Source organism: Eublepharis macularius, chromosome 13 (assembly GCF_028583425.1).
Source record: "Eublepharis macularius isolate TG4126 chromosome 13, MPM_Emac_v1.0, whole genome shotgun sequence".
Taxonomy (NCBI): Eukaryota; Metazoa; Chordata; class Lepidosauria; order Squamata; family Eublepharidae; genus Eublepharis; species Eublepharis macularius.
The window spans coordinates 4,420,658-4,445,332 of record NC_072802.1 but is presented as its reverse complement, the minus strand read 5'-3'; the positions used below and the strand labels follow the sequence as shown (position 1 = coordinate 4,445,332).

At 47.5% G+C, this 24,675-nt stretch overlaps 1 protein-coding gene across 1 annotated transcript in view; it reads left to right on the top strand.

Annotated features, from left to right (window-relative positions):
- The window catches only part of OPHN1 (oligophrenin 1), a 142,176-nt gene extending 118,233 nt beyond the window's left edge, over positions 1 to 23,943 (top strand). The window contains exons 19-24 of the mRNA XM_054996265.1: positions 3,579 to 3,726; positions 7,855 to 8,166; positions 12,206 to 12,371; positions 22,594 to 22,644; positions 23,107 to 23,160; positions 23,347 to 23,943. Of these exons, the coding sequence (XP_054852240.1) occupies positions 3,579 to 3,726; positions 7,855 to 8,166; positions 12,206 to 12,371; positions 22,594 to 22,644; positions 23,107 to 23,149 (720 nt within the window). The 3' untranslated portion in view covers positions 23,150 to 23,160; positions 23,347 to 23,943. The remainder of the gene's footprint in view (positions 1 to 3,578; positions 3,727 to 7,854; positions 8,167 to 12,205; positions 12,372 to 22,593; positions 22,645 to 23,106; positions 23,161 to 23,346) is intronic.
- The last annotated feature ends 732 nt before the right edge of the window (positions 23,944 to 24,675 follow it).

Sequence of the window (24,675 nt, the reverse complement as noted above, 5' to 3'; positions counted from 1 at the left end):
AACACAGTCTCTTAAGCATATGGCTCAGAGCAAGTTGTTATGGCCAGTAGAAGGAGGTGAATGGTATAACTAGCTATTTCTAATCTCCGGAATGAGGTTTTTTAATTAAAAAGTCAGACTTCTTCCTGGCCTTTAATTTTTGCAGTGATAAGGTTAAGCTAGTTACATTTTATTAGACTTGGGGCTTATAAGTGTGGGTTTAGAATCAAAAATGTTTCAGCTCACACATAAGCAAACACTTGAAATGAGTTTGAAGCAGATATGATATATTATTTATGCGGTGAATTATGAAGAATCAAAGGACAGGGAAATTGTTCACTGACTCAAGGTAGGTAATTATTGTTTTGACAGCTTAAATTTGAGCACTACAGTTAAATTAAAAACTTGATCCTTCTAGTAACAACTCCCAACATTACACAAACCCTCATCTGCAAAGTTGAGATTAGGTCAATAGCTCTACATCTTTGAATAGTTTAAATGCAACTTTCACTTCACCTAGCACAAATCCAACTTGGGAAATGCCAGTGTCCCAGAGAGGTAATGGTGGTGGCAACTTTTTAATCTGGTTGTTGTGGGTTTTCCGGGCTGCATTGCCGTGGTCTCGGCATTGTAGTTCCTGACGTTTCGCAAGCAGCTGTGGCTGGCATCTTCAGAGGTGTAGCACCAAAAGACAGAGATCTCTCAGTGTCTTTTGGTGCTACACCTCTGAAGATGCCAGCCACAGCTGCTGGCGAAACGTCAGGAACTACAATGGCGAGACCACGGCTATTCAGCCTGGAAAATCCACAACAACCATCGTTCTCCGGCCGTGAAAGCCTTCGACAATACATTTTTAATCTGGCTTTCAAAAAAGGGGATTGGTTGGGGGGGGGTCAGCACAACTGTTTAAATGCAACTCTTTATCCTTCGTGCTTCTGTTGCCACCCTTCTCCGTGTCACACAGCTGTTTTCCAAAGCACACTTGCTGTTGAACTTCTAATAGTGCCAAGGATGTGGGCCATGAATGTAAATGGGGAGACTGTGGCTGCGGTCCTACACAGAGATGCATGTCTATTAAATCTTGAAATGTATGAGTGTACAAGAAGCAGTGCATACGGGATACCAACTTCAGCTGCGAAACTCACCAAAATGGAAGCACCCAACAGACCCAGAGAGGAGCAAATCAAATAAAAAGGATGAGTGTGTATTAAGAAACTAATACAAACATTTATTTATTTATATTTGATTTATATTTGATTTATATTCTGCCCTCCCCACATCAGCAGGCTCCGAGCAGATTACAATTAAAATTTAAATTACATATCACGATTTATACGATATAAAACCATAAAACATTTAAATACCGTAGTTAAAATTCATATATATATAAACACAGCGGCACAATGATCTAGCCGACCACCTTTTTAGCCATCTTCAGAGCCCTTTGGCAGGGAAATGTGTCGGAGATGGAGGGCGTCACTAGAAGGGAGACCCCCCGCTGGCCTGTCTGCTGGGGCCTCGAGCCTTGAAAGTGGCTGGAAGGCTTCCCTGACACCTGTTCTCTGTGGGTTTTGACCAGTGACACCACTGGCTGGCGCCCTGTTGCTGGCTGCTTAGCCGGGGATCTCAGGCTCTTGTCGCTGCTCCTGGGGGCCAGCTGCCACTCACCCCCAGTGTCAAAATCCTTCAAGGGACCTGCTGCCGTCTCCTGATGAATAGACCTTGCCCAGGTCTCTTCACTGGGCATTCTGCCAGCTGCGAGGGAGACGCAGTGAGCCTCTCCAAGCCGTGTACAGGCCAGCGCTTGGCCCCAAACAAATAATATTCAGTAATTTGGTGCAATCATTGGAAATACCTATTGTTCATGATCATTCTTCTGTGCAGTCCCACATGGGGACTGTGCATGCGTGCAGGCCAGCCGCTCGGAAGAATCTTTATAGCTTTATTTATTCATTTATGAAGAGATTGGCTCCGCCTCCTCTATTGGTTTAGCCTGGTAACCTCCCATGTGGGACTGCACAGAAGAACGATGATGAAAACAGGGTTGTACATACCTGTAACTATTGTTCATTGGGTTCTTCTGTCCAGGCACACACACCCTCCTTCCTGCCCCGCTGTGAACTCGCTGGTTGTAGCCAGTTGTAGCTCGCGGCGGCTCAGGAGAACTGGAGAGGAGAGGAGTTGCTCGTCCCTTACCATGTACCCATTTTGGCGGGAAAATGGGTTACTATGGCAGGAGAAGCGGCCCCTAAAGGAGCTTTTTAAAAGCTATAAAGATTCTTCCGAGCAGCTGGCCTGCATGCATGTGCAGTCCCCATGTGTGCCTGCACAGCATAACTCGATGAACAATAGTTACAGGCAGGGCTCATTTGGAGGGGGAAATAGTAGTTGGTAGTTCCCCCAACAGTCAGGTGGCCCCGCCCACCTGACTGAAAAATTTTGGGCCGTTTAGGCCTCGATTGGGGCTGAAATGGCCTGGATTGGGTTGATGCCAGGTGGGGGAATTCTCCCCTGCCTGGCACCAACCCGATCCCGGCCATTTAGGCCCTGGTCCGGGCTGAAAAGGGACAAAAATGGAGGCTTCCCCCTCCCGGCACTGACCTGTTCCGGATGGTTTGGGCCCCAAAATGGCCATTTTTGGCTATTTGTGGCCCACTTCGGCCTGGATCGGGGCTGAAACCATTCGAATCAGGTTGGTGCCAGGAAGGGGAAGCTTGCCCCTGCACCAACCCGGTCCAGCCCATTTTGGCCTCGATTCTGGTCCAAAATGACCATTTTTGTTCATTTTGCCCCCCTTTTACACTGGGATTGGTCTGGAACTGCCAGGATCAGGTCAGTGCCAGGTGGGGGAACCCTCCCCTGCACGGCACTGACTTGGTCCGGGCTGTTTCAGCCCTGATCCAGGCCAAAACAGGCCCCAAATGGCCATATTTGGCCATTTAGGGACCGTTTCGGCCAGGATCAGGGCCAAAACCACCAAGATTGGGTCGGTGCCTGGCAGGGAACCCCTCCCCTGCCCAGCTCAGACCCGATCTGGGCCATTTTGGGCCTGATCCAGACCAAAACATGCCCAAAATGGCCGTTTTGAGCCTTTGGGGCCCCTTTCGGCCTGGATTGGGGCCAAATTGCCCTGATCGGGCCGCTTCCAGGTGGGAGAACGCTCTCCCCTCTGGCAGCAGCCGAATCCCGGCCATTTTGGCCTGGTCAAGGCGTGTGCCATAATGACCCCTGGTTACAGGTATGTTCAGCCCTTTTTTATGGCACCTTGCTGTCTGTTTTTCATAGTTGCCCAAGGGGAAGGAAGCAAAGTAATACTCTGAAGACAGGTGCTGAAGACTAGAAAGAGGGCAGCGTAGAAGCAGGGTTACTTTCTCTCCCACCACCACCCCTGGGGTGAGTAGTGTGACTGCAGGCAGCAGATGCCGACATGGGTGTTCGTGCCCTCTGGAAGACAGGCTGCTGTAGAAAGGATGAGGGTGGAAGACAACGCTTCCTGCCCTCCAACAAAAGCAGAGCCAAACCAGGTAAGACGCACAGATGTGTGGATCAAATGTCCGAGACTTTTCACACTATGCTGTTTGGTATTTTGTCCCCCTCAGATATATTCCGGGCCCCCTGAAGACAATGCTGCTCCGCCAGTGCCTCCTCCACGGGTGGCCACTCGGAGGCACAAACCCATCACCATCTCCAAACGCCCTTTGAGGGAGAGGCCTGTCTTTTTTGGAGGATCTGTGGAAGAAAATGAAGGTTAGTTGAGCTGCTTGGCAGATGCTCTCTCTCTCTGTTTCCAGACTTACCCGTGGTTTGCTTCAGTGTTGTCCTGCTGGTTCTCAGTGAAGTATTTGAGATGGACACAGCAGATGACATAAACCCACAAACAGTTGAACAGACAGGAAGGAGGCAAGTGGCACCCACTCCAAGGGGAGCACATCTTACAGAAAAGGGTGAAAGAGAGCTCAGGCTGTATCTGACATAATTATGAGGATGCAGGGGATTGATTGGGTGAGCCTGAAGAGGCCTGAGATTTCTGCTTCTCAAGCAGCCCCTCCCCACATAAAACTGCAGTGTTAAAAGCCGTTTGTGACAGGGCTTGGGAGGTAGAAGATAAGTCAGCTGGTCAAAGCAGAAAAGTGCACCATTCCAGCAAGCTACTTGCGCCAGCCTTAAGCGCTTCTTTGACACTCTGCCCACATTTTATTTTATTTAAAACTGTGTGTGCGTGCACGCGCGCATGTATATTGATAGGGTCGCTCACAACATACTGAATAACAATAAAATATCCTCTAAGTGTATAAAAATAGAAGCAGCACAAGATAAAAGAAATGGCAATTTTTAATTAGATTAACTTAGGATAAAGATCTTGGAACATTCTAAAAGCAGTACTGCATGAAACTTTCTAAAAACCTTTAGAGGATGTAAAAACAGACAGCAGCTGAAAACTTAACTGGAAGAGAGTTCTAAAAGACTTGAGGAAATAAAAATATCTGCCAAGCATCTAAAAGACTGCAAACTCAGTGTCTGGCAAGCCACTCTGGGAGAGAATTCCGATGCCTAGACGTCGCTGCTGAAAATGTTCACCCACTTTGCCTGTGAAAGTGGAGACACGCAGAGCAGGGCCTCTGGGGATGACCACGGCTAGTCGGTAGGATCATACAGGAGAAGAGGATCTCACAGGTACCTTGGGTCCCAGAGCAGTGTCAAAGGTAATAGTCAATACTGAGTTAACTCTCTGGACACGGGGTCAGCAGCCAGTGGGGATCTTTTAAAACAGGAGAGAGATGATTGCTGTAACCTGTACCTGCTAACAGCATAACTGGTGGCTGCATTTTGAGCAAGTTGAAACTTCTGTGCAGTTTTCATAGGTAGCCCCACACAGGGTGCCTTGCTGTAGTCTAATCTGGATGTAAACAGAGAATGGGTAACTGTGGCCAAATCCCTCTCCAGGAAAGACCGGAGCTGACAGACATACCACAGCTGGTCAAAGGCACTGTGTGTTGCCGAGCTTCACTCCTTTGCTTGCTGCTTCAGGTGTAAGAGCACCGCCAACTGTGTAGCTGTTCTTCATGGGGAGTGCACCTTGTCTGCAGTCCTTGCTTAGTTTTGGGATCTGCCACTAGCACCTCCATTATCTGTACAGAGATTCAGTTTATTGGCCCTCAGCCAGCCTATCTCCTCTGCCAGGCACAAGTTCAGGTCATCCCGTTCAGTTGGTAACAAAAAAGAAACAGAGCAGCAAGTCATCTCCATATTAAGGACACCTCACTCCAAATCACTGCAGGACCTTCCCCAGGAATATCATGTAGATGTGGAATAGCCTGGGGTGGGCAAAAGGATCCCTGTGAAACTTGCATTCTAGGTGGCCTGGGGTCCGGTCTGTTGTCCCCGGCGTGTCCTCTTGGAACCAGCCACCAAAGGCAGTACTTCGGGCACAGCTTTTTTGTAACTGGGTGTTTCCAAATGAAATATCCTTGTCCAAGGAGCAGAGGCCACACAGATCCACAGATGCAAAACCACCTTTGCAGCCTCAGCATAACTTACGTAGCACGGCAAGCCGAGCTGGAGGGGAATCAGGTGGGGTTGCGCAATAGCCTGCCGCAGGACAAGCAGGGCTGGGCTGGTGCTGCTGCAGAGTCACGTGCTGAGCTTCCCATGCAGAGAGGGAATCTTCTTGTGAGAACTTGGACGGGTGGCTCCGTGGCTTGGCAACCCAGGCCAGGCACCATTCGGAAAATACTCCGAGCGAAGGGGTGAGTCATGGCCTCAGGAATGCCGATGGGAGCTCTTTCCCAGCCAAGGGGTGGGAGAGCCGTTTGTTTACTTGGAAGGATCTTGCCACGTTGACAGCAATTTTTTGTCTTCCAGTTGCATTTCTGTCAGCTTTACCTGCTGATGCTGACAGGAACTAGACATTTCTGCGTTAATGGGAATGAGAAAAGTTGGTTTTTCTCTGGCACCCCTCCCCGCCCCTACTTCCCTAACTTGGCGTCCTGTTAATGGAGCAAAGTGTCGTGTTAATGGAGCACCCGCTGACTCTTGCCACCAGCAGCTCCTGTCCTGTATGCAATTGGTTGCTCCTTCCACAAGTCAAGCTCTCCTTACTGACGCCATTTGTCTCCCTTCTCGGATCTGTGCAGCCGTCCAGTGGCTCCATGCCTGGTCACCTGGTCCCTAAGACACCCCGGCATCTTGCATATTCTCCCCCCTTCCTTCCTCCTCCTCCCCTCTTGCATAGTTGATGCTTGGCACAGACTGAAGAGGGACCTGACAGTGGGTGGAAAAGAGATTGTAAATACCCTGTTTGACTATGGAACCGCACTTGTGCGTCGAATAGCCAAGGACAGAGTGCAGAGCTGTCTGAAAGAGCAAACTTCTTATTGCTGAAGAGGGTGGCGGATGCAGACTCCTTGTAAGATCCATTCTCTTTTGACTGCAGTAAATGCATGAGTAATAGTAATGTGCTATATATATTTTTCCACATCCGTTTTTAGCCCACAGTGTTCATTTTGAGCTTTCAGGGCTGATTCTTTTTTAATTTGGTTGTGGAGATGGTAACTGTTTCATATCTAACAGTGCAATCCTAAGAAGAGTTGCTCCAGTCTAAGCCCATTGGTTTCAATAGGCTTAGACTGGAGTAACTCTTCTTAGGATAGCAATGTAAGCTTCATAATGGAACAGTTTAAACTAAACTTTGTTATGATGTAGTGTGTAATTTTTATTAGGAAGTATATAGCTTAGATGGTGATTTTATGCTTGGTATCTCTAATTTGCACTGAGAGATCCTTTAAAGCAAAGGGAAACCCAATGGTCTCAATGCAAATTAGCCAAAGCTTGTAAAAATCACCAATCCGGTCAGTGACATCTGTGCGGTAATCTTCCCTGGACTGCACCACCAGATATGAAGGAAAAATATTTCACTTTTGGAATGCAAAATCAAAAAGAGTCCAGTAGCACCTTTAAGGCTAACCCATTTTATTGTAGCATAAGCTTTCGAGAATGGTCTCCCATGGGAAATTTGCTTTCTTGCACATAAAAAGGTTCCAGCCTAGGCCGGTCCCTGATGAGCTAATTTTCTCCAGGAGAGAGTTTTTGCGTGCAGCCCCCACCTCCCAGTCTAAATTGGTAGTCCAGGAAGGATCACTGTGTGATTCTACTGAATATGAAAATCACCTCTGGTTATTCAGGGAATCTCAATCTGGACGTAAACAGTAGGTTGGAACCTGCAGATTCCGTCCGCTGATGGCTGCTTCCTTGTGATGAAAGGCACCTTCTGATGAGGCAAGAGGGTCTTCCCCTGTAGAGAATGTATTAAGAAAACTAGACGCTGAGTTGAAATTATGGGACATATCTCAATGAGTGGGCAGCCCACCTGTCTGTGTCTCTCCGGGCATATTTAGTGAAGAAGGCATTTGAGCCGACTCGATCTTGCTCAGGGTCGGCCCGCTATTACTCCACATCTGATGAAGGCAGCAAAATTGAGCATGATGATATCAAGTCACACATCTTTCAACTGAAAGTTCACCTGGGAGATCAGAAGAGAACTGCTCAGCAGCCGCTGGCCCCCATAGCATGCAATCGGGGCCATAGGTAAATTATTTCCAGTGGCAAAAATAACCTGTGCAACTTCTTCACATCTTACGTTGCCCTTTTCATAAATAGCAGAAGGTTTTTTGTCGACTGTCAGTTCCCAGCTAGTTAAATATCCTTAGGTAGAGCCAAACTGAGACTTGGCTCAGAGGAGGTAAGCTGCCGGATGATTTGTGAATGTTTGACTCCTTATTTCACGAGCTTGCCGATCACTGTCCACTACTAGGAACTGCTTTGTGTACTTCGTGGAAGATCTTGACTGTGAGTATGATCCAGGTTTTCTTTTACCAGGTGGCAGCCACAATGCAACTCCCAATGGCCTAATCCTGCCTAATTACTCAGAAGCTCCTAGGCCATTGCAGCGCAGCCGGCTGCCAGCACAGAGGGCGGGAGAGCTTGATTCTGGGAAGCTCAGCTTAGAAAGCAAGCCTGAACAGTGTGCGGAGGTGGACGTGGGAAGGCTAGTGTCCCGGCTGCTGGATGGGGGATCAAAGTCAGCCAGCAAAGCTGCCAATGGCGTTGTGCCTGGCGCTGCCTCTCTAAAGGTGTCCACTGCTCACACAAAGAGGCCTGCTCCAAGACCCGGAGTTTGTGGAAAGGAGGGTAAGTCTCTTTTTTTAAAAAAAAACTTGCTTGGTGACTTGCGCTCCATCTAGTCTACTCTCTTAGCTTGCCCCAAGTCCCTTGCTTCTGTGTTTATTCTACCATTTCCTCTAGCTTTGCGTTACTCCAAGAGCATCCTTTCCAGAACAACTGTGTAATACTATATCAGCATCCTGTAACTTGGTTATATACAACAGAATTGGTACCTAGCATTCTCAGCTTTAAAGCCTGAAGAGGGGCCACCGTTCCTTTTTCCTAAGTCCATTCATGCAGTTATAAGCTCAGTGTCTTCTTGATACCTCCTGCTCTCACCTCTTTCACATCCTTTCTCTCTTCATTTTAATTGCATAGAAGTTGATTCTTCAGCATTCCTCAGACCTAGTATGACATTTTGCACAGTTCCTGCTGTAGCTATTTACCTAACAAAAAAATTAGTTGATCAATTGTGCATGTTGCAGAAAATTCAATATATCTTTTTGAGAATGTAACAATTTTCTATCCAAAAACTACAATTCTTTTTTGGTTTTTTTTATTCCACAGGTTGCTCTCACTGATTAAAGCTGACCGCAGACTAACTAATCATGTTAAGCTTGAGTTGATTTTAAAACTTTCTATTTTTATCCCACAAAGCAAGGTTCTCATGGTTGCTGGGTTTAAGCTGATGCCGAGCCAGTTGATCTGAGGTCCCTTAAATGAACCAGTATATTCTTAAAAAGCAAAACCTCAAGCCAGAATAGAACTTCAGAGGCATCAGAGCGGAAGTTTAGAAGCTTCATAGAATCATAGGGTGGGAAGGTACCTCTAAGGTCATCTAGTCCAACCCCCTACACAGTGCAAGAAATTCACAACCACCACCCCCAGCTGCCCAGTGACCCCTGCTCCATGCCCAGAAGATGGCAAAACACCTCCAGGATCCCTAGCTATCCATTATGCTGTCATTTGGAGGAGGGCAAGGAGCTGTTCCAGTTGGCAGCAGAGGATAGAACTTGAAGCAACGAGCTTCAATTACAGGCAGAAAGGTACCAGCTGGATATTAGGAAAAACTTTTTCATGGTCAGAGTAGTTCAAAAGAGGAATCAGCTGCCTAGGGAGGTGGTGAGCTCCCCCTCACTGGCAGTTTTCAAGAGGAGGCTGGGTGGATCTTTGTCAGAGATGCTTTAGGCTGATCCTGCACTGGGCAGGGGGTTGGACTAGATGGCCTGTATGGCCCCTTCCAACTCTATGATTCTATGAACCTTATCAAAAGTTTTACTGAAATCGAGATAAACTATGTCTAGAGCATTCCCCTGATCCAGCAAGATAGTAACTTTCTCAAAAAAACATATAGGGTTAGTCTGACATGTCTTGTTCTTGAGAAATCCATGCTGGGTCTTAGTAAGCACAGCCATCCTTTCTAAATGCTCAAGGACTGACTGATTATTTGTTCTAAGACTTCCAGGTATAGATGTCAAGCTGACGGGTCGGTAGTTACCTGGATCCTCCTTTTTCCCCTTCTTGAAGATTGGGGACAACATTTGCCTGCCTCCAATCTTCTGGCACCTCACCTGATCTCCAAGAATTCTCAAAAATAATGGACAGAGGCTCAGAAATTACATCTGCGAGTTCTTTTAGTACCCTTGGGAGCAATTCATCTGGCCCTGAGGACTTAGTTCCATTTAAAGAAACTAGGTGTTTACGTACTACCTCTGTGCTGATCCTAGGCTGTAACTCCCTTCCTCCATCATGTGTTCTGTTATTGCCATGTTGAGCACCATTTCCCTCGCAGGAGAAGATTGAGGAAGAGTAACATCGCCTGTTACAATTTCACTTCTGTGTCCCTGCAATGGGCCTACCATAACCTTGCTCTTTTTCTTTCTTTGAACATAAGCAAAGAACACTTTTTTGTTGTTTTTAGCCTCTCTTGCTAGCCTATGCTCATACTGAGCTTTAGCTTCTCTAACACTTTCCCTGCAAGCATTGGTTATTTGTTTATATTCATCCTTGGTTATAAGGCCCTCCTTCCATTTCCTAAATGAGTCTTTTTTATTTCTCAGTTCATTAGAAAGCTGTTTATGGAGCCACCTTGGCTTCTTTAGGGTCCTCTCATTTTTCCTTCTCATAGGAATCTTTTGTGATTGTGCTTTCAATATTTCACTTTTAAGAAATTCCCATCCCTCTTGAAGTCCCTTCTCCTTAAGTATTTCTGACCATGGGATTCTACCCAGCATAGCTCTCAGTTTGTTAAAATTTGCTTTCCTGAAGTCCCGCCTATGTGTCTGACTACGTACAGCTTTTCCCTTCCCCAAGACTGTAAATTCCAAAATTACATGGTCACTGCTACCCAGGGTGCCCACTACTTTCACCTCGTCAGCCAGTTCTTCCCTCTTGGTGAGTATCAAGTCCAAGATAGCAGAACCCCTTGTTTCCTTCTCTACTTTCTGAAAAATGAAGTTGTCAGCAAGACAAGTCAGGAATTTTTTTGACCTTTCATTTTTAGCAGAGTTAGACTTCCAACAGATATTCGGGTAATTGAAATCTCCCATGACCACTGTGTCTCGGCTCTCTGTGAACTTCGTAATTTGTTCTAGAAGTTTCTCATCCAAGTCCTCTGCTTGGCTTGGTGGTCTATAGCAGACCCCCACCATAGTATCAATATTATTTCTTATTCCTTTTATTTTTACCCAGAAATTCTCAACTGAATTTCCATGCTCAATTACATGTATTTCCTCGCAAGATACATGTACTTCCTTTACATATAATGCTACTCCTCCCCCCTTCCTTACTTGTCTATCCCTTTTGAACAAGTTGTATCCCTCAATCCTAGTATTCCAGTTGTGAGTGTCATTCCACCAGGTTTCAGTGATGCCTATTATGCCATAGTCCCCTTCCTGTGTTAGGACTTCAAGTTTCTCCTGCTTGTTTCCCATACTCTGTGCATTAGTGGAGAGACATCAGAAGCCATGAGTCATATGCCCTGAGGTTTTTGCTTCTGTGCTTACTTGTGAGTTAATGTTTCCTGGCATATGTTTCACTCCCTTCAGGTCTTCAGTGTTCCCTTCTCCAGTTATAGGCTTTGAATTTTTGTCTCTCTCCCCCGTAGGATTTAGTTTAAAGTCCACCTTATCAGGTTTGCAAGGCTCTTTCCAAACACATTTTTTCCTACCCTCGTGAGGTGCAAACCATCTCTTGATAGAAGAGTTTCATCTCGAAAGCATAAGCCATGGTCCAAGAAACCAAATCGCTCCTGATGACACCATCTGCATAGCCAGTCATTTATTTGCAACATTCTCCTCATCTTTAATTTCTGTTTGAGGTGGTGTATTGAGTGACTGATTTTAAAGGTTTTTAGATGGCTATTTGTCTGATAGTGTGTAGACAAAATTTCTTCTGTAATGATCCTGCATGATGATGACAATTTTTACGTACGATAATTTAAACATCAGAGTTTTACATTCTACAGTTTATGTCCGCTAAGACTGGGGTGGCCGTCTGGCAGCCTGTGAACACCCCCCCCCATGACCTTGTGTGGCCCTTGATGGCAGTCAGGATGTGCCTGAAAGTTTTTCCAGAGTTTCACTCATAAGTGGAAAAATGGTTTACACACATGTGAGAGAGTTTGTCGCTGAATAATACCTACCTCTTGCTTTCCGGCTATGTATGTTAGGCATGACTGCATGTTCAAAAATAGCGATGCTCTTTCTACTAGATAATGTGAGTTCTTTTATGGGGGCAGACCATCTGTGGGAAGAGGGGGGGGTCAGTCCTGGCAGCAAAAGTGTTCCCCAGACCACTGTACAGAGAATATATCCGATCTCTGGACTGCTACAGGTTGCCATCCCCCCACCTTTAGGAAAAGGAAGGGCCACGTATGGTTTTCCTGGCTGTAAGGATGCTTTGCTCCAAAGAGACCGCTTTTTTCAAAGCACTTTGAGATTATTATTATTGTGTGCAGCTGCTGAAGGAAAGCTCTTCTCCTTGCCCGTCTGGATCCTCTGCTTCTGCTCATTTCTTCGCTGGTATTGTAACTGTCAGTTAACTGTGTGTTGTTTTTCAATGTTAGGGGATTACGAAGGCTTCACTCGAGTGCGGTCTCCCGGAGAGAAACCAACTATAACACGTCCTCCAGTGAGACCCCCAGACCCTCCTTGCAAAGCTCCCCCACCTCAGAAACTGGAGCCGAAGCTAGAGCTGCTAACCGGCGGACCAGGAGAAGTTCCTCCTTCTGTGTGAGTAGTAAGCCTGGTTCACACAAGTAAGTGAATGAGGCGGCAGGGACCGGAAGCACGCGGATGGCGTGTGCCAGACTATAGATGAACTTTCCGGAAGGATTACATTTGGGAATGCTTCCCTCTGTGTAAAAGCTCCCTTTCCGTGCTGGTTTTCTATTTGATCCTCCAGTTTTTATGCAAAAGGACATTCAAAGCTGAAATCTACCACCTGTGGTCTCAAGTGGCATGTTCTGTGGCTCCAGCTCATTCTCCTGCATGTGTGAACCAGGCCTGAGTCCAATGGAGTGAATAATGTGGTGGGATCTGCTTCCGTGCAAGAAGAAGGACTAGAAAAGGCTGCTGGAAGTCTGGATTAAGTGTCAGGGCCGAGCAAGGATATCAGCAAACTTCCACTGGGTGAACAAAAAGGCAGGACAACACAGCTGAGCGCAGCGGACCTGGATCTTTCTAGGAAGCCTCTCATGTACCAAAACCTGTTTCCTTCCAGCCTTCTCGTAAAAGGCATGTGCCCAGCTCAGCCCTCCCTTCTGCACCACACATCAAAAAGCATCAGGCTTGTCCCAAGTAGAATCAGGAGACTGAATTACTCCAGGCTTCTGGGTGCTGTCACTCAGATCCTAGCAGGGGAAGCCCTTGTACAAGTAACAGCTATGAACTAGAGAATCCCTACCTCCCACACACAGTGCTCAAGAAGGGCTTTGTGGGTTTAGAAGCCAAGAACGCATTCCCTGCAGCTGATGCTGCTGTAACTTGGCCGCAGAGCTTAAATGCTTGGAGTGTGTGTCATCCTTTCACTACCTCGAGAGAGAGGCCCTGTAGTGATGGTGACAGCTGTCGGTGTCAGGCTTCACTGTCAGCTTGTGCACTGATGTTTCCTCCTCTGGTATCAAAATGGCAGCTATAGTGCAACACAGAGAGCACAACCCTGGAACGACAAAGCAGAACACTCGGATGACGGGAAGCCACACTTGGTGCTGGCGTGGCTGGCCCACGAATCCCTTGTTGCTCTGCCAGGTGCTATTCTGGATACAAAACTGATGCAGAATACTTGAATACTTCGTCTGCAGTCCTGCACAGTCTCAGGTGGGGGGCTCCTGGGGTGGGGGGCTCGTCCTGCTCATTTAGTCAGAGCAATATGCAAAGAAAGAAAAAGGAATCTGCACTCGGGTAATCCAGATTCGAGAAACACGATGTGAATAATGTACCTCAAGCAACTGAACACAATGGTAGTTATTTGACTAATAATCAGAGGCTGAGAGGTGCTCAGAGCACTTAAGCCCTGCTGGTTGGCTGCTTAAATTTCTCCCGCTTGCCCACACTTTCAAGCATATCTAAGAGAGCCAGTTTGGTGTAGTGGTTAAGAGCACGGGACTCTAATCTGGAGAGTCGGGTTTGATCCTCCCTCTTCCTTGAAGCCAGCTGGGTGACCTTGGGCCAGTCACAGCTTCTAGGAGCTCTCTCAGCCCCACCCACCTCACAGCGTGTTTTGTTGTGGGCAGGGGTCATTTAGTAGAAAAAGAGCTGCAGGAACTCAGAGGGGTCCCCTGCCAGACACCAGCTCAATCCTGGTGGTTTTGGCCCTAACCCTGGCTGAAACGGGCCCCAAAAGGCCCAAAATAGCAATTTTGGGCCTGCCAAAACAGCCTGGACCTGGTCAGTGCCGGGCAGGGTAGGGTTTCCCCACCCAGCACCGACCCAATCCCGGCTGTTCCGGCCCTGATCCTTGCGGAAATGGGCCCCAAATGGCCAAAAATGGCTATTTTGGGCCCATTTGGGCTCAGATTGGGGCCAAAACAGCCAGGACAGGATCGGAGCCAGGTGGGGGAGGCTTCCCCCGCCCAGCAACGACCCAATCCAGGCGTTTCTGCCCGGATTCTGGCAAAAATGGCCCCAAATGGCCCAAAGTGCCCCAGTCCAGGCCGAAACAGGCCCCAAATGGCCAAAAATGGCCATTTTAGGCCCGTTTAGGTCCGGATCAGTGTTACCGGAACTGCTCTTTTTGAATGGGGAATTAGCTTAGCAGTCCAGAACTAAATTTAGCGCGGATCTAACCATCTATACCAAGGTCCCTTCTCCAGACACTCACGTAATAAAGAGGCAGACTACAAATATTCAATCAATAACGTGTATTTACTAATAGTGTGGCGTAAGCCTGAACTTGCACGTACACACAAGATAGCATACAAAGACTAGGAAACATAGAGTAGGAAATATAGAGATGGTTGCATGAGCAGGTACCCATGATGATAAGGGATGTACTTACAATCCTGAAGCAGAGTAGAGACACAGCAGCGAGGTGTGCCAGCACTGGATCCACAGAGAGACAGCAAGGGGTCTAGACAGGGAAGGCGTACGCACCATGTGGCCGGGGCGGCCAGCTTAAATACCCCAAAATGCACCCTGGGGCTGGTGCTGTACCTTGTGGTTCTCACGGGTTGGAACAAAGGTCTTAATGGTTCTCTGAATGTCTTGGATGGGCCACTTTAGTAATCAGATTGTGTTATAGTGACACCTTAGGAAGAGGGGACAAAGGAGGGAGGGGGAGATCCGGGCGTGTTGAATGGATGTTCCAGCGGACGGGGCTTGCCCTGATGGCATCAGCTCTGGAACGCGGAGGCTTCTTTGAGATGCATTCTCTAAGTGCTTGGGATGGTCGGCACTTAGTTCCTTCTCCGGGGCGGCTCTCAAGATATGCAGAGCAGGGCAAGGTTCTCTCGCTGCAGATGTGGTGTGCTCGCTTCACAGTAATGGCTTCCCAAAGCAGGCTTCTTCTCTAGGTCTTCTGGCTGCCTAAGAACATGGCTGCCGGCTGGGCACGGCTGGGGCTTGCTAGCAGGCTGCCCGGTAGCGAGGGCAAGCTGGGTGACTGGCCCGCGGGAGTCTCCGGACGGGGACTGGCCAGGGGGTGCCTGGTCAGGCTCGCTGGAGGTCTTCCCCGGCTGGCACCTGGCTGCTAACAGTGCGGCTGGGGCCCAGGTGAGGCAGGCTTCCATGGAGGCAGGGAGACAGCTCGTAAAACGCAGTCCATAGCAGGGAACAAGCACAGCCCGTGGTGGATGGCAAGGCAGGCACGGAGCACACGTGTAATAAAGTCCAAACACACACAGGGAGGTCCAGATATAGGCTTGGGCAAGGCTGCCCAGAAAGAGAGTCCTTAGTGTAGTTGTCCAGGCATGGATTCAGGAAACTAACACAGTCCATTGCAGCGGCAGGATAATAAACAGACAGGCAGGAAACTGACACGTGTATAAAGGTGCACACGTGCAGGGCAGTCTTTGGTGCAGCAGTAAAACAGCAACGCGGGAAACTCCAACACAGTTCATGGCAGGCCTCAAAGCGGGAGAGGGGGCTGCTTGGCAACATCAGGGCCCCGCCCGGCGCTGACCCGATCCCGGCCGTTTCGGCCCCATTCAAGTCTGAAAAGGCCCAAAATGGCCAAAAGTCAGGTGGGCGGGGCCACCTGACTGTTGGGGGATCTGCCAGAATGGTGTTCCCCCTCCAAATAAGCCCTGGTTGTGGGGATAATAATATACTTTGTAAACCACTCTTGAGTGGGCGTTAAGTTGTCCTGAAGGGCAGTATGTAAATCAAATGTTATTATTAACTAAAAAGAGTTACCAGGGTTCCATCAGATCCAGGTTCCTATCCTGCTCAGTGGCCAACCAGTTATTCTGCAGAGCCAACATCAGAGGCCTTCTCTGTTGCCTCCTGGCACTGATATTCAGAGGTTTACTACCTGTCAATAAGGAGGTTCCTTTCAGTCACAATGGCTACTATCCATTATTGGACCTGGTGGTGGTGGTGGTGGTGGTGGAAAGTGTCATCAAGTCATAGCTGACTTACGGAGACCCCTGCTGGATTTTTCAAAGCAAAAGACTATCAGAGGTGGTTTGTCATTGCCTGCCTCTGCAACCCTTGTCATCTTTGGAGGTCTCCTATCCAATAACTAACCAAAGCTGACCCTGCTTAGCTTCTGAGAGCTGATGAGATCAGGTTTGCCTGAGCTAAACAGGTCAGGGCATCTAATCTCCTTTTAAAGTCATATCTTTTAAAGTCATATCTTTGTAAGGCCTAGACCCTTGTTGTTAATAAATATTTTTGTTTTGGTACTTTTACCCCACTTTTCTCCACTAAATGTGGACTCAAAGTAGCTTACCATGTGAAAGAACACCAGCCACAAGAACCCATGGAAACGCAACAAATCTACCTGTCGGCAGGAGACTGATGCCTGGCTTGGGGTGGGGTGGAGCAGTGTGGCTGGAGGCAGCTCTGCCCTCAGTGGAAACCATTCCTTCCCCCAATGGGAGAGCATCAAGAAATCACATGGGCTCTCCTGCAGTCAGGCGCCTGCTCCCTTCCAAGGGTACCGCAGACACATTTTCATGCAGAGCTTCTTAATGCAGATCCCTCTCCCCAGACCCAGGGGAAATTGTCCTTTTTTTTTTTTTTGAGGAGTATGAAATTCTGAAACTCGCTGCGCAGTGGTGTTGAGTGGCGGTCAGTTTAGCACTATTCCACAATCTGCCTTGGCCCATGGCCTGTGCTCTTTCTGCCACACTCCACTGAAGCGCGGGCAGTTGTGTTTCAGCTTCCCATGTGCACTGTGAGGTAGGCTAGGATGAAAAAGATTGACCTGCATGTCGTTTTGCAGCTGACCTGGAAATGGATGGTGGCTTCCCTGTGTCCAGGCCCCAAGCTCTACCCACTGTACCTCACTGGCACTAAATGCATGATCCTTTTCTTATTGAGTCTGTTCTGCCCTCTGACTGGCAGTGGCTCTTCAGGTCCTCTGACAACGGTAGCTTGTCTAAGAGTCAAAACACATGAGATGAAAAACCTAGATTCAACTCGTGTTCTCTTACCTAAAGGTTTGTCGGGAACTGTAGGCATCCTTGCAGCTTAAAGTTTAGCATTTACAGAGCAGCAGGGAGAGATGTGCAGGTGTCCTTGCAGCTTAAAGTTTAGCATTTACAGAGCAGCAGAGAGGGATGTGCGGGGGTCCTTGCAGCTTAAAGTCTCCCGGTGCAGCCAGGCGTCGCTCTGCAGGGCCAGGTCGGGTGAGGGGAAGGGAAAATGCTGTGATGCACCTTGAGAGTGGGAGGAAAGGCGCCCCACACCTGCACTTCCCTCCCTGCTGCTCTGTAAATGCTAAACTTTAAGCTGCAAGGATGCCTACAGTTCCCGACAAACCTTTAGGTAAGAGAACACGAGTTGAATCTAGGTTTCTCGTCTTGTGTGTGTTTTGAGTCTAAGCTACATCACCAGCAGCACACGGCACATGAGGAAAAGAGGCAAAGTAAGAATCTGTCCTGGGGCCCCCAGCTCCACGTGTGCATGAGGTGTAGCTCTAAACCCAGGACTGGACAGGCCTGCATTGTCTACTCGGCCTTGGCCCGTGGATTGCCACAGTCTTTCTATCAAGGCTTTCGTGATTTGATGGATCAGTAATCTTTGGTAATGCAATTCAGTTTGGCACTGGGAAGCATATGAAAGGGAGAGGAGGAAGATGGACGGGGGGTGAGCCAGATCAGTTATTTGCAAACGGAACTTGGTGTGGGAGGCGGAGAGAAGAACGGTAAACAAGGAAAACAATAGAGAGTTACATAAAGCATGTGTGTGTATGTTGCAGTGAATGTCATATTCACACATAAATGTCTCGTAATGTTTGTTTCCCAAACATACTAGTAAATGCTGACATTACATTTGGGTGATTCATCATATTCTTGGGCATATCAGAATTTTTGGACAACAGAATGCCTGCATATTCTCATGTTCATGACATTTCAGACATTCCTGGTAACATAATATACATTCAAATAACTTGGCAATGGCCAGAGTAGCACATCAAAGTGCTACAAACGTCTATGTCTTTTCCTTGCTCCTCATTTTGTTGTACCCAATATAGAGAGTCACGGAGAACGTACCGAATACAAAAACAAACCGTGACTTACTGACTAATCCAATTAAAGATACAAGATAACAAAATATACAATAAAGTCTATTATATCATTCAATGAATATCAATCTTAAAGAAACTCTTAAGTTGGTTATATTGCTGGCAACGGTCGATATATGGGGGATACAGCACATGAAGCAAATTACAGCTATGTACATACAGAAATTCAAAGTGCAAAACTGCTTGTAAGTTTCATAACCTAAAGTGCAAGTGCTAGCTTCAATGGCCCAAACCTCCTATAACCATATAGTACAAACCAAAAGTATTTAGGTAACAAACCAGAATACAGCAGTATAAACAAATGCCAGTAACAGCTATGAGCTTGTTCATGAGAGTTTCAAATGAATGAGCAGTAACTGCAACGGGTTTGCTAGCAAGGAATCCCATTTCCGATATCCCCTTCCTCCTGGCAGTTACCAAGAAAAATGTATCACAGGTAAGTTACATGTCAATTTCCATGCACAGTGGCCATTCGCCGGGCTTTACCGCTGCAGAATGCAAGTGCAGGATTGTATGTTTGGATCCTGTTTCGCCTCCTACTCTGTTTCCCCTTCTCACTATAGGGGAAGATTATACTAAGTGCTGGCTTTCCCCAACAAGGGGATTTTGAAGTGTTTGGCCGCGTAGCTCCACACCTGCATTCTGCCAGTGATACAGTCTAGGAAAGCTAGCTTGGCCCACTGAAAAGGACAAGAGAAGATTATCCCCCAGGTAGAAAGGAAATGGCCAGATATCCTGGTGGGATGACTGAGTGCAGCAGGACTTGTAACATTGACCTGGAACTGAATTTCAAAGCCAGGTGTAATAAAGCAAAGGTTGAAAGAGCTGAAAAGCAAAAATACGAAAGTTAAAGTTCCTTTGACAAGATAAGTAGCTTTAAGAGCCTCATTGTGGACTTGCAGCGAAGCTTCTTCTGATAGCGTTCCTTTGCAGTCGTAGGCCTGTCACAAATAGCAGCAGGATCTATCCATGAAAAAGGCCACACCTTGGACTTAATCCTTTGCTCTGACCCTTTGAGGGGAAGTCTTTCGGGATTGGAGATTCAGCCTGAACCATGGACTGACCATTACCTGATGAAGTCAGGGGTGAATATGGCCCTGACATCCAACAAAATGGGGGGCTCAGCTAAAATGATCTGCCCCCGAAGGCTCATAGGTCCTGTTGGATTCCAAAACGCTTCAGGAGATTTTAGAATTCCAAACACAGGCTCTCTTAAAGTAGGAGCGTGGAGCTCCTTGAAGCTATCGACAAGATTGATCATCACTGACCTCTCCCACTCTCACAGCCAACCCCATGGTTCACCACAGAGTTGGGTGATCTAAAGAGTGCTGGAAAATGTCCCCTGCCCATCCTGGCTTCTAAAATCTTGTAAAGACTACACAAAGGAGTCTTTGATGTCTATCATAAATCGGTTACTAACTCAAGGCACCTTCCTTCTCAAAGGTTAAAAAAAAGCATCCTTAGACAAAAATGATGTGACCAATTACTGCTCAGTCTCTAACCTACTCTTTCTGAGCAGAGAGTGGTTCAGATAGTAGCAGCCGGCCGACTCCAGGCCTTCTTGGACAGCTCTTGTGCTCAGGATCCTTTTCGGTCTGGCTTTTGGCCAGGCTACGGGTCAGGGACAGCTCTGGTGGCTCTAGCTGATGACCTCTGCCTGAATGCAGACAAAGAGAGACTGGAGAATGCAGACTGGAGAGCCAGTTTGGTGTAGTGGTTAAGAGCGCGGCACTCTAATCTGGAGAGCTGGGTTTGATTCCCCGCTCCTCCACTTGAAGCCAGCTGGGTGACCTTGAGCTAGTCACGGCTCTCTGGAGCTCTCTCACCTCCAACCACCTCACAGGGTGTTTTGTTGTGGGGATAATAGTAACATACTTTGTAAACCGCTCTGAGTGGGCATTAAGTTGTCCTGAAGGACGGTATATAAATTGAGTGTTGTTGTTGTTAAAGTCCATGCTTCGTTTTTGCTCCTCCTGGATCTGACTGCAGCCTTTGATACAGTAGACCATGCCATCCTGTTGAAGCGTTGGAGGCAGAAACTGGTACCGGAGGACATGCTTTGGACTGGTTTAAATTGTTCCTCATGGGATGGACTCCAAGGGTTGCTATTGGAGACCAGCCTCGGTGTGGGAATTGTCTTGTGGGGTTCCACAAGGTGCAATCTTATCCCCCGTTTTATTCAACTTCTACATAAAGTCTTTAGGAGAAATCATTTGTAGCTATGGAACTGGGTACCATCAATATGCAGATGACTCCCAGTTATACACCTCACTATCCAAATCCTCTAGTGATGCTGTTGTTAGGTGTTCACCTGTCATACACCACAAGACCCTGTGTAATGTTTGTTTGTGCTCTGATGCTGTGGGTATAACTACAGGCTGAAACTATTGTCTGACTGTGAGGTGAAAGTATGCAAGGGAGAGTCTGTCTCGACTGTTACCTGTCTGTTCTCCTACACTCCTCTTGCCTGAACCTGGGGTGAAGTGCTGGCACGCGCACTCACGGCCCTGGCAACCCTTACAGCCAGAGAGGTTCTGAGTTGCTACTTGACAGTTGTTGTCAACTGGCTCAAAGCAAACAAACTGAAATTGAACTCTGACAAGATGGAAGTGATGCTGGTTGTAAAAGCAGAGACCTTGGAGGATATTGTGCTTCCAACCTTTCTTGGGGGTCCATTTGACCTGGCTGACTCGGTGAAAAGCCTAGGGGTTATATTGGATCCAGCACTGTTGGCTAGAAAAGCAAGTAAATTCAGTGGCAAAAAAGACCTTCTTCCAAATTAGCCTGGAAGATGGCCCCCCTACCTCAACATGGCTGATCTGGCCACCTGGATTCATGCCACAGTAACATCAAGACTAGACTACTGTAATTCATTCTACATAGGTCTCCCCTCAGAATCATCTCAGAGACTCCAGCTGGTGCAATATGTTGCAGCTTGTTTTATTTTCAGGAGCTAGATGGAGCATGCATATCTCTTCCATTCTGCGGTCACTTCATTGGCTGCCCATGAACTACCGGACTCACGTTATGTTCAAAACCTTCATGGCCTTGGTCCCTCATCGCAACTGCCTCTCTCCTTTTGTTCTGCCGTGGCAGCCTTGCTTATCTAAATAGGGCCTTCTGCAGATACCACTAGGGATGTGCAAATCGGATTCCGATTCGGGTAAAACACCCAAATCCGACCCGCTTCGCAAAGATTCATGATTTCCAGATCTGACACAGCATCTGGGCCCAATTCAGAAACCCCAAATCTAAACTTCCTGAAGCGATTTGTATCGCTTCGGTTAGCTTCGGGGCACGGGGTTTTAAATGTCACTTTCTGTGCCACTACACAGCGGCAGGGAAAGGGGCATTTAAACCATGGATCCGTGCTGACAGCTGCAACAGCGACGGAAGGGCCCTTCCGCGCTCCACCTGGGTTGTAGGGGGTTTCCTCCATGCCCAGATGGAGTTTAAAGGGTCATTTCACCACCACTTGCATTGGGAATCCATTATTTCTTACCCTTTTTTCTGCTTCGGGTTTCCCGAAGTGGGAAACAATTTTTTTTTGTGCACACCCCTAGATACCACCCTGCAGTTGGGTTAATCAAAAACACATGCCTGTATACGTGCTTTCTCTGTGGTGGCCCCCCATCTTTGTGGAATAGCCTACCTGAGAAGGAAAGCTCCCACTCTCCTGGCTTTCTGCAAACTGAATTATTCAGGATGGGTTTCTACTCTGATTATAGGGCTGTGTCATAAAAAAAAGCTCAAAAATATACCTTGCCTAGGGACAGGGACTATAGACTAGGCTACTGGGTACTGTCTGCTGATGTACTCCTACTGAGTAGTTTGAGGTTGCTAAAGATGTCATGTGAATTACTTATAATTTAACTCAGAAACGTTTCATCTATGTTTTCAGCTTTATGCTAGTTTTCAAATTTGCAGCTATCATACCCTGCTGTATCTTTTTTCATTGAATTGCCATAACTAGATAATATATTTTTGCTCTGGGGATGCCCTAGATATTGATGATATCATATTCCCTTGCGGTATAATGTAGTACACCTTGGGTGTCCGAGAGAAAGGCTGGTTATAAATAAACAGCAATAATAATAGTAACAATTGTATGGACTGGGGGTGGGGAGCTGGACATGTTTCTCCATCCTTTGGCATTAGAATTCTGCTGTTGGCCGTCTGAGGGTTCGTCCACTGCCTCGGTCAGAGTTTCTCCCCCAAAGCCATTCCGTCACTGATGAATGTATGTGCTGGTTCCTTTTGCAGAGTGGCTTCCAGAACCAAGTTCTTTGAGACAGCGTCCTTCAGGACCAGCAGGTAGGAGAGGGCTGTTGCCGTTCTTCCTCGTGTGGACTGGGGTGCCTGGGGCTGGAAGGGCATTTACAGACAACTCCTATTCCCCTGAGTAGCCCTGAGCCTTTTGCAGAAGGGGAGTAAGGAAGGCGCGGGGGGCCTTGCTGGCAAGTGATGTCAAGACATTGTTGCCTGTTACTGCAGGGTCTTGATCTTTTCGAAATCTGCTTTGTAGAGGGAATCTTGCACTTGCTGTTGCCACTGCACCCCCCCCCCCCCCAGCTCTTCTCCTCGCCCTCCTTATGCAGCTGAGCTATGGTATTGTATCAACTTGACATTTGATAGTATAACATTGTTACACTCTTCTAACTTCACTATAAGAGCTTCAAGTTATGGTTGCATCGTTGCAATCCTGGGCTTGCCCAACTTCTCGGGAAAGATTGCAGTGCTATTTTTTGCACTGATGTTTTTTCTTTCTTTTTTCAGTTCTTCATCACCTCAAGGCAGACTCCAAAGTGATGAAAGCTGAGAGGCTAAAAGGTATTGTTATGTAGTTCAAAAAGAAGCCACCAGCTCTCTGAGGATCTCATTGCACTCTGAGTGGTACAGTCCTCTCTGAGGATCTCATTGCACTCTGAGTGGCACAGTCCCACCAAGTCTGTATCACATGGCATTTGCAAGTGTTCTGTTCAGCTGTCGTAGATCTTGCTTTTGTTCCTTCTCCAGATTTTCATAGCACTCGCCCTGGCTGGTTCCAGAGAGGCTGCCAGCATCATTTCTCCTGCTTCCCAGTGTGTGTGTGGTGCGCTGCCCAGATCAGCCTTCTGCAAGATTGAGTCCTTGGAGCATACCATTGTGAATAGTTTGCATTGTTTGAAGAGGAGATATTGCCATGGAAGAGAATATCTCCACCTCACCATTAATTTAAAACCCACACCTTGGTTTCTGCTCTCTCCTCTCCTCTGCTTCCAAGCCTTCCCATTGCCAGTGGCCAAAGAACATTCCTTGTTTTTCCATTTGCCGTTCGGAGAGGCCAACTTGATGTGACACAGTTGGCTAGAGGACAGTTGATGGATTTTGGAGCCAATAAAAGGGACCAGTTTCGCAGCAGCCTTTTTCTGAATGAAAAGGTTCCGTCAGCGGATTTTCCCAGGCCTTGTGGTTGACCTCCACATATTCTATTTCAGTCAGAAGACTCCTGCAGTTGATACACTTGCTGTGCTAAGATGAGGCTTTGAAGTACTTTTAAGAAACAGCAGTGGTGTGAGTGAGTGTGTGTGTGTTTTTCAGTCTGCTGCAACAGCGGGACCTGCTTGTGCAGTTCAAAGAAATGCTGAAAATGTCTTGCCCAGATAGTTGTCTCCGCCCATTTGTCCCTTGTGCTCTGCTTCATTAAGCAAGCCCAGTGGACTGTGGGAGTGGAGCTTATTGATTCCTTTTGTACCTGCTTTGTAGGAATGTGAGGATATTTACAGTGGCATTCTCCTGTGCAGTGAGAACAGCAGTTGTTTGTGCCTCCCTTTGATGGTGCTGCCTGTAAGCACCAAGACACCTCCCTGTGGCTTTCTCTTGCTCTCGTGTGGCACCTCCTTCCATTCTTCCTCCGGCTACGTTCTGCTCTTGGAGCTATTCCACTGGAATAGCTATTGGCCTGAGGCTGGACTGCCAGTGCTGCGGCAAAGGAGGGCCACGGGGAATTGGATTCCGAACGGGAGGGTGACCCTTTTGCTTTTGTGAGCATGCAATAAACTCTGCCATTGATGTTTTCTCTGGACTGTGGGAGGGAGGAGATGTTGGAGTGGCTTTAAAAGCCTCAGAGACCCTCATTTTCTTAGCTCAGTGGAGTCCATAGCAGCCTTTTGTCTAGAGTAATTGTAGCAATGTCTTCCTTCCTTCCTGGGATGCTAGCATGTTCTGCTTATCAGCATCATGGGTAGATTACTCCTTCAGGTGCCAGTGCTTTGCAGGTCTGAGCTCACATATATTCTGGGACCAAAACCGAAAAATCGCCACCATCACATCACATTATGCCAAGAGAGATCCTAGCCTTGTGTG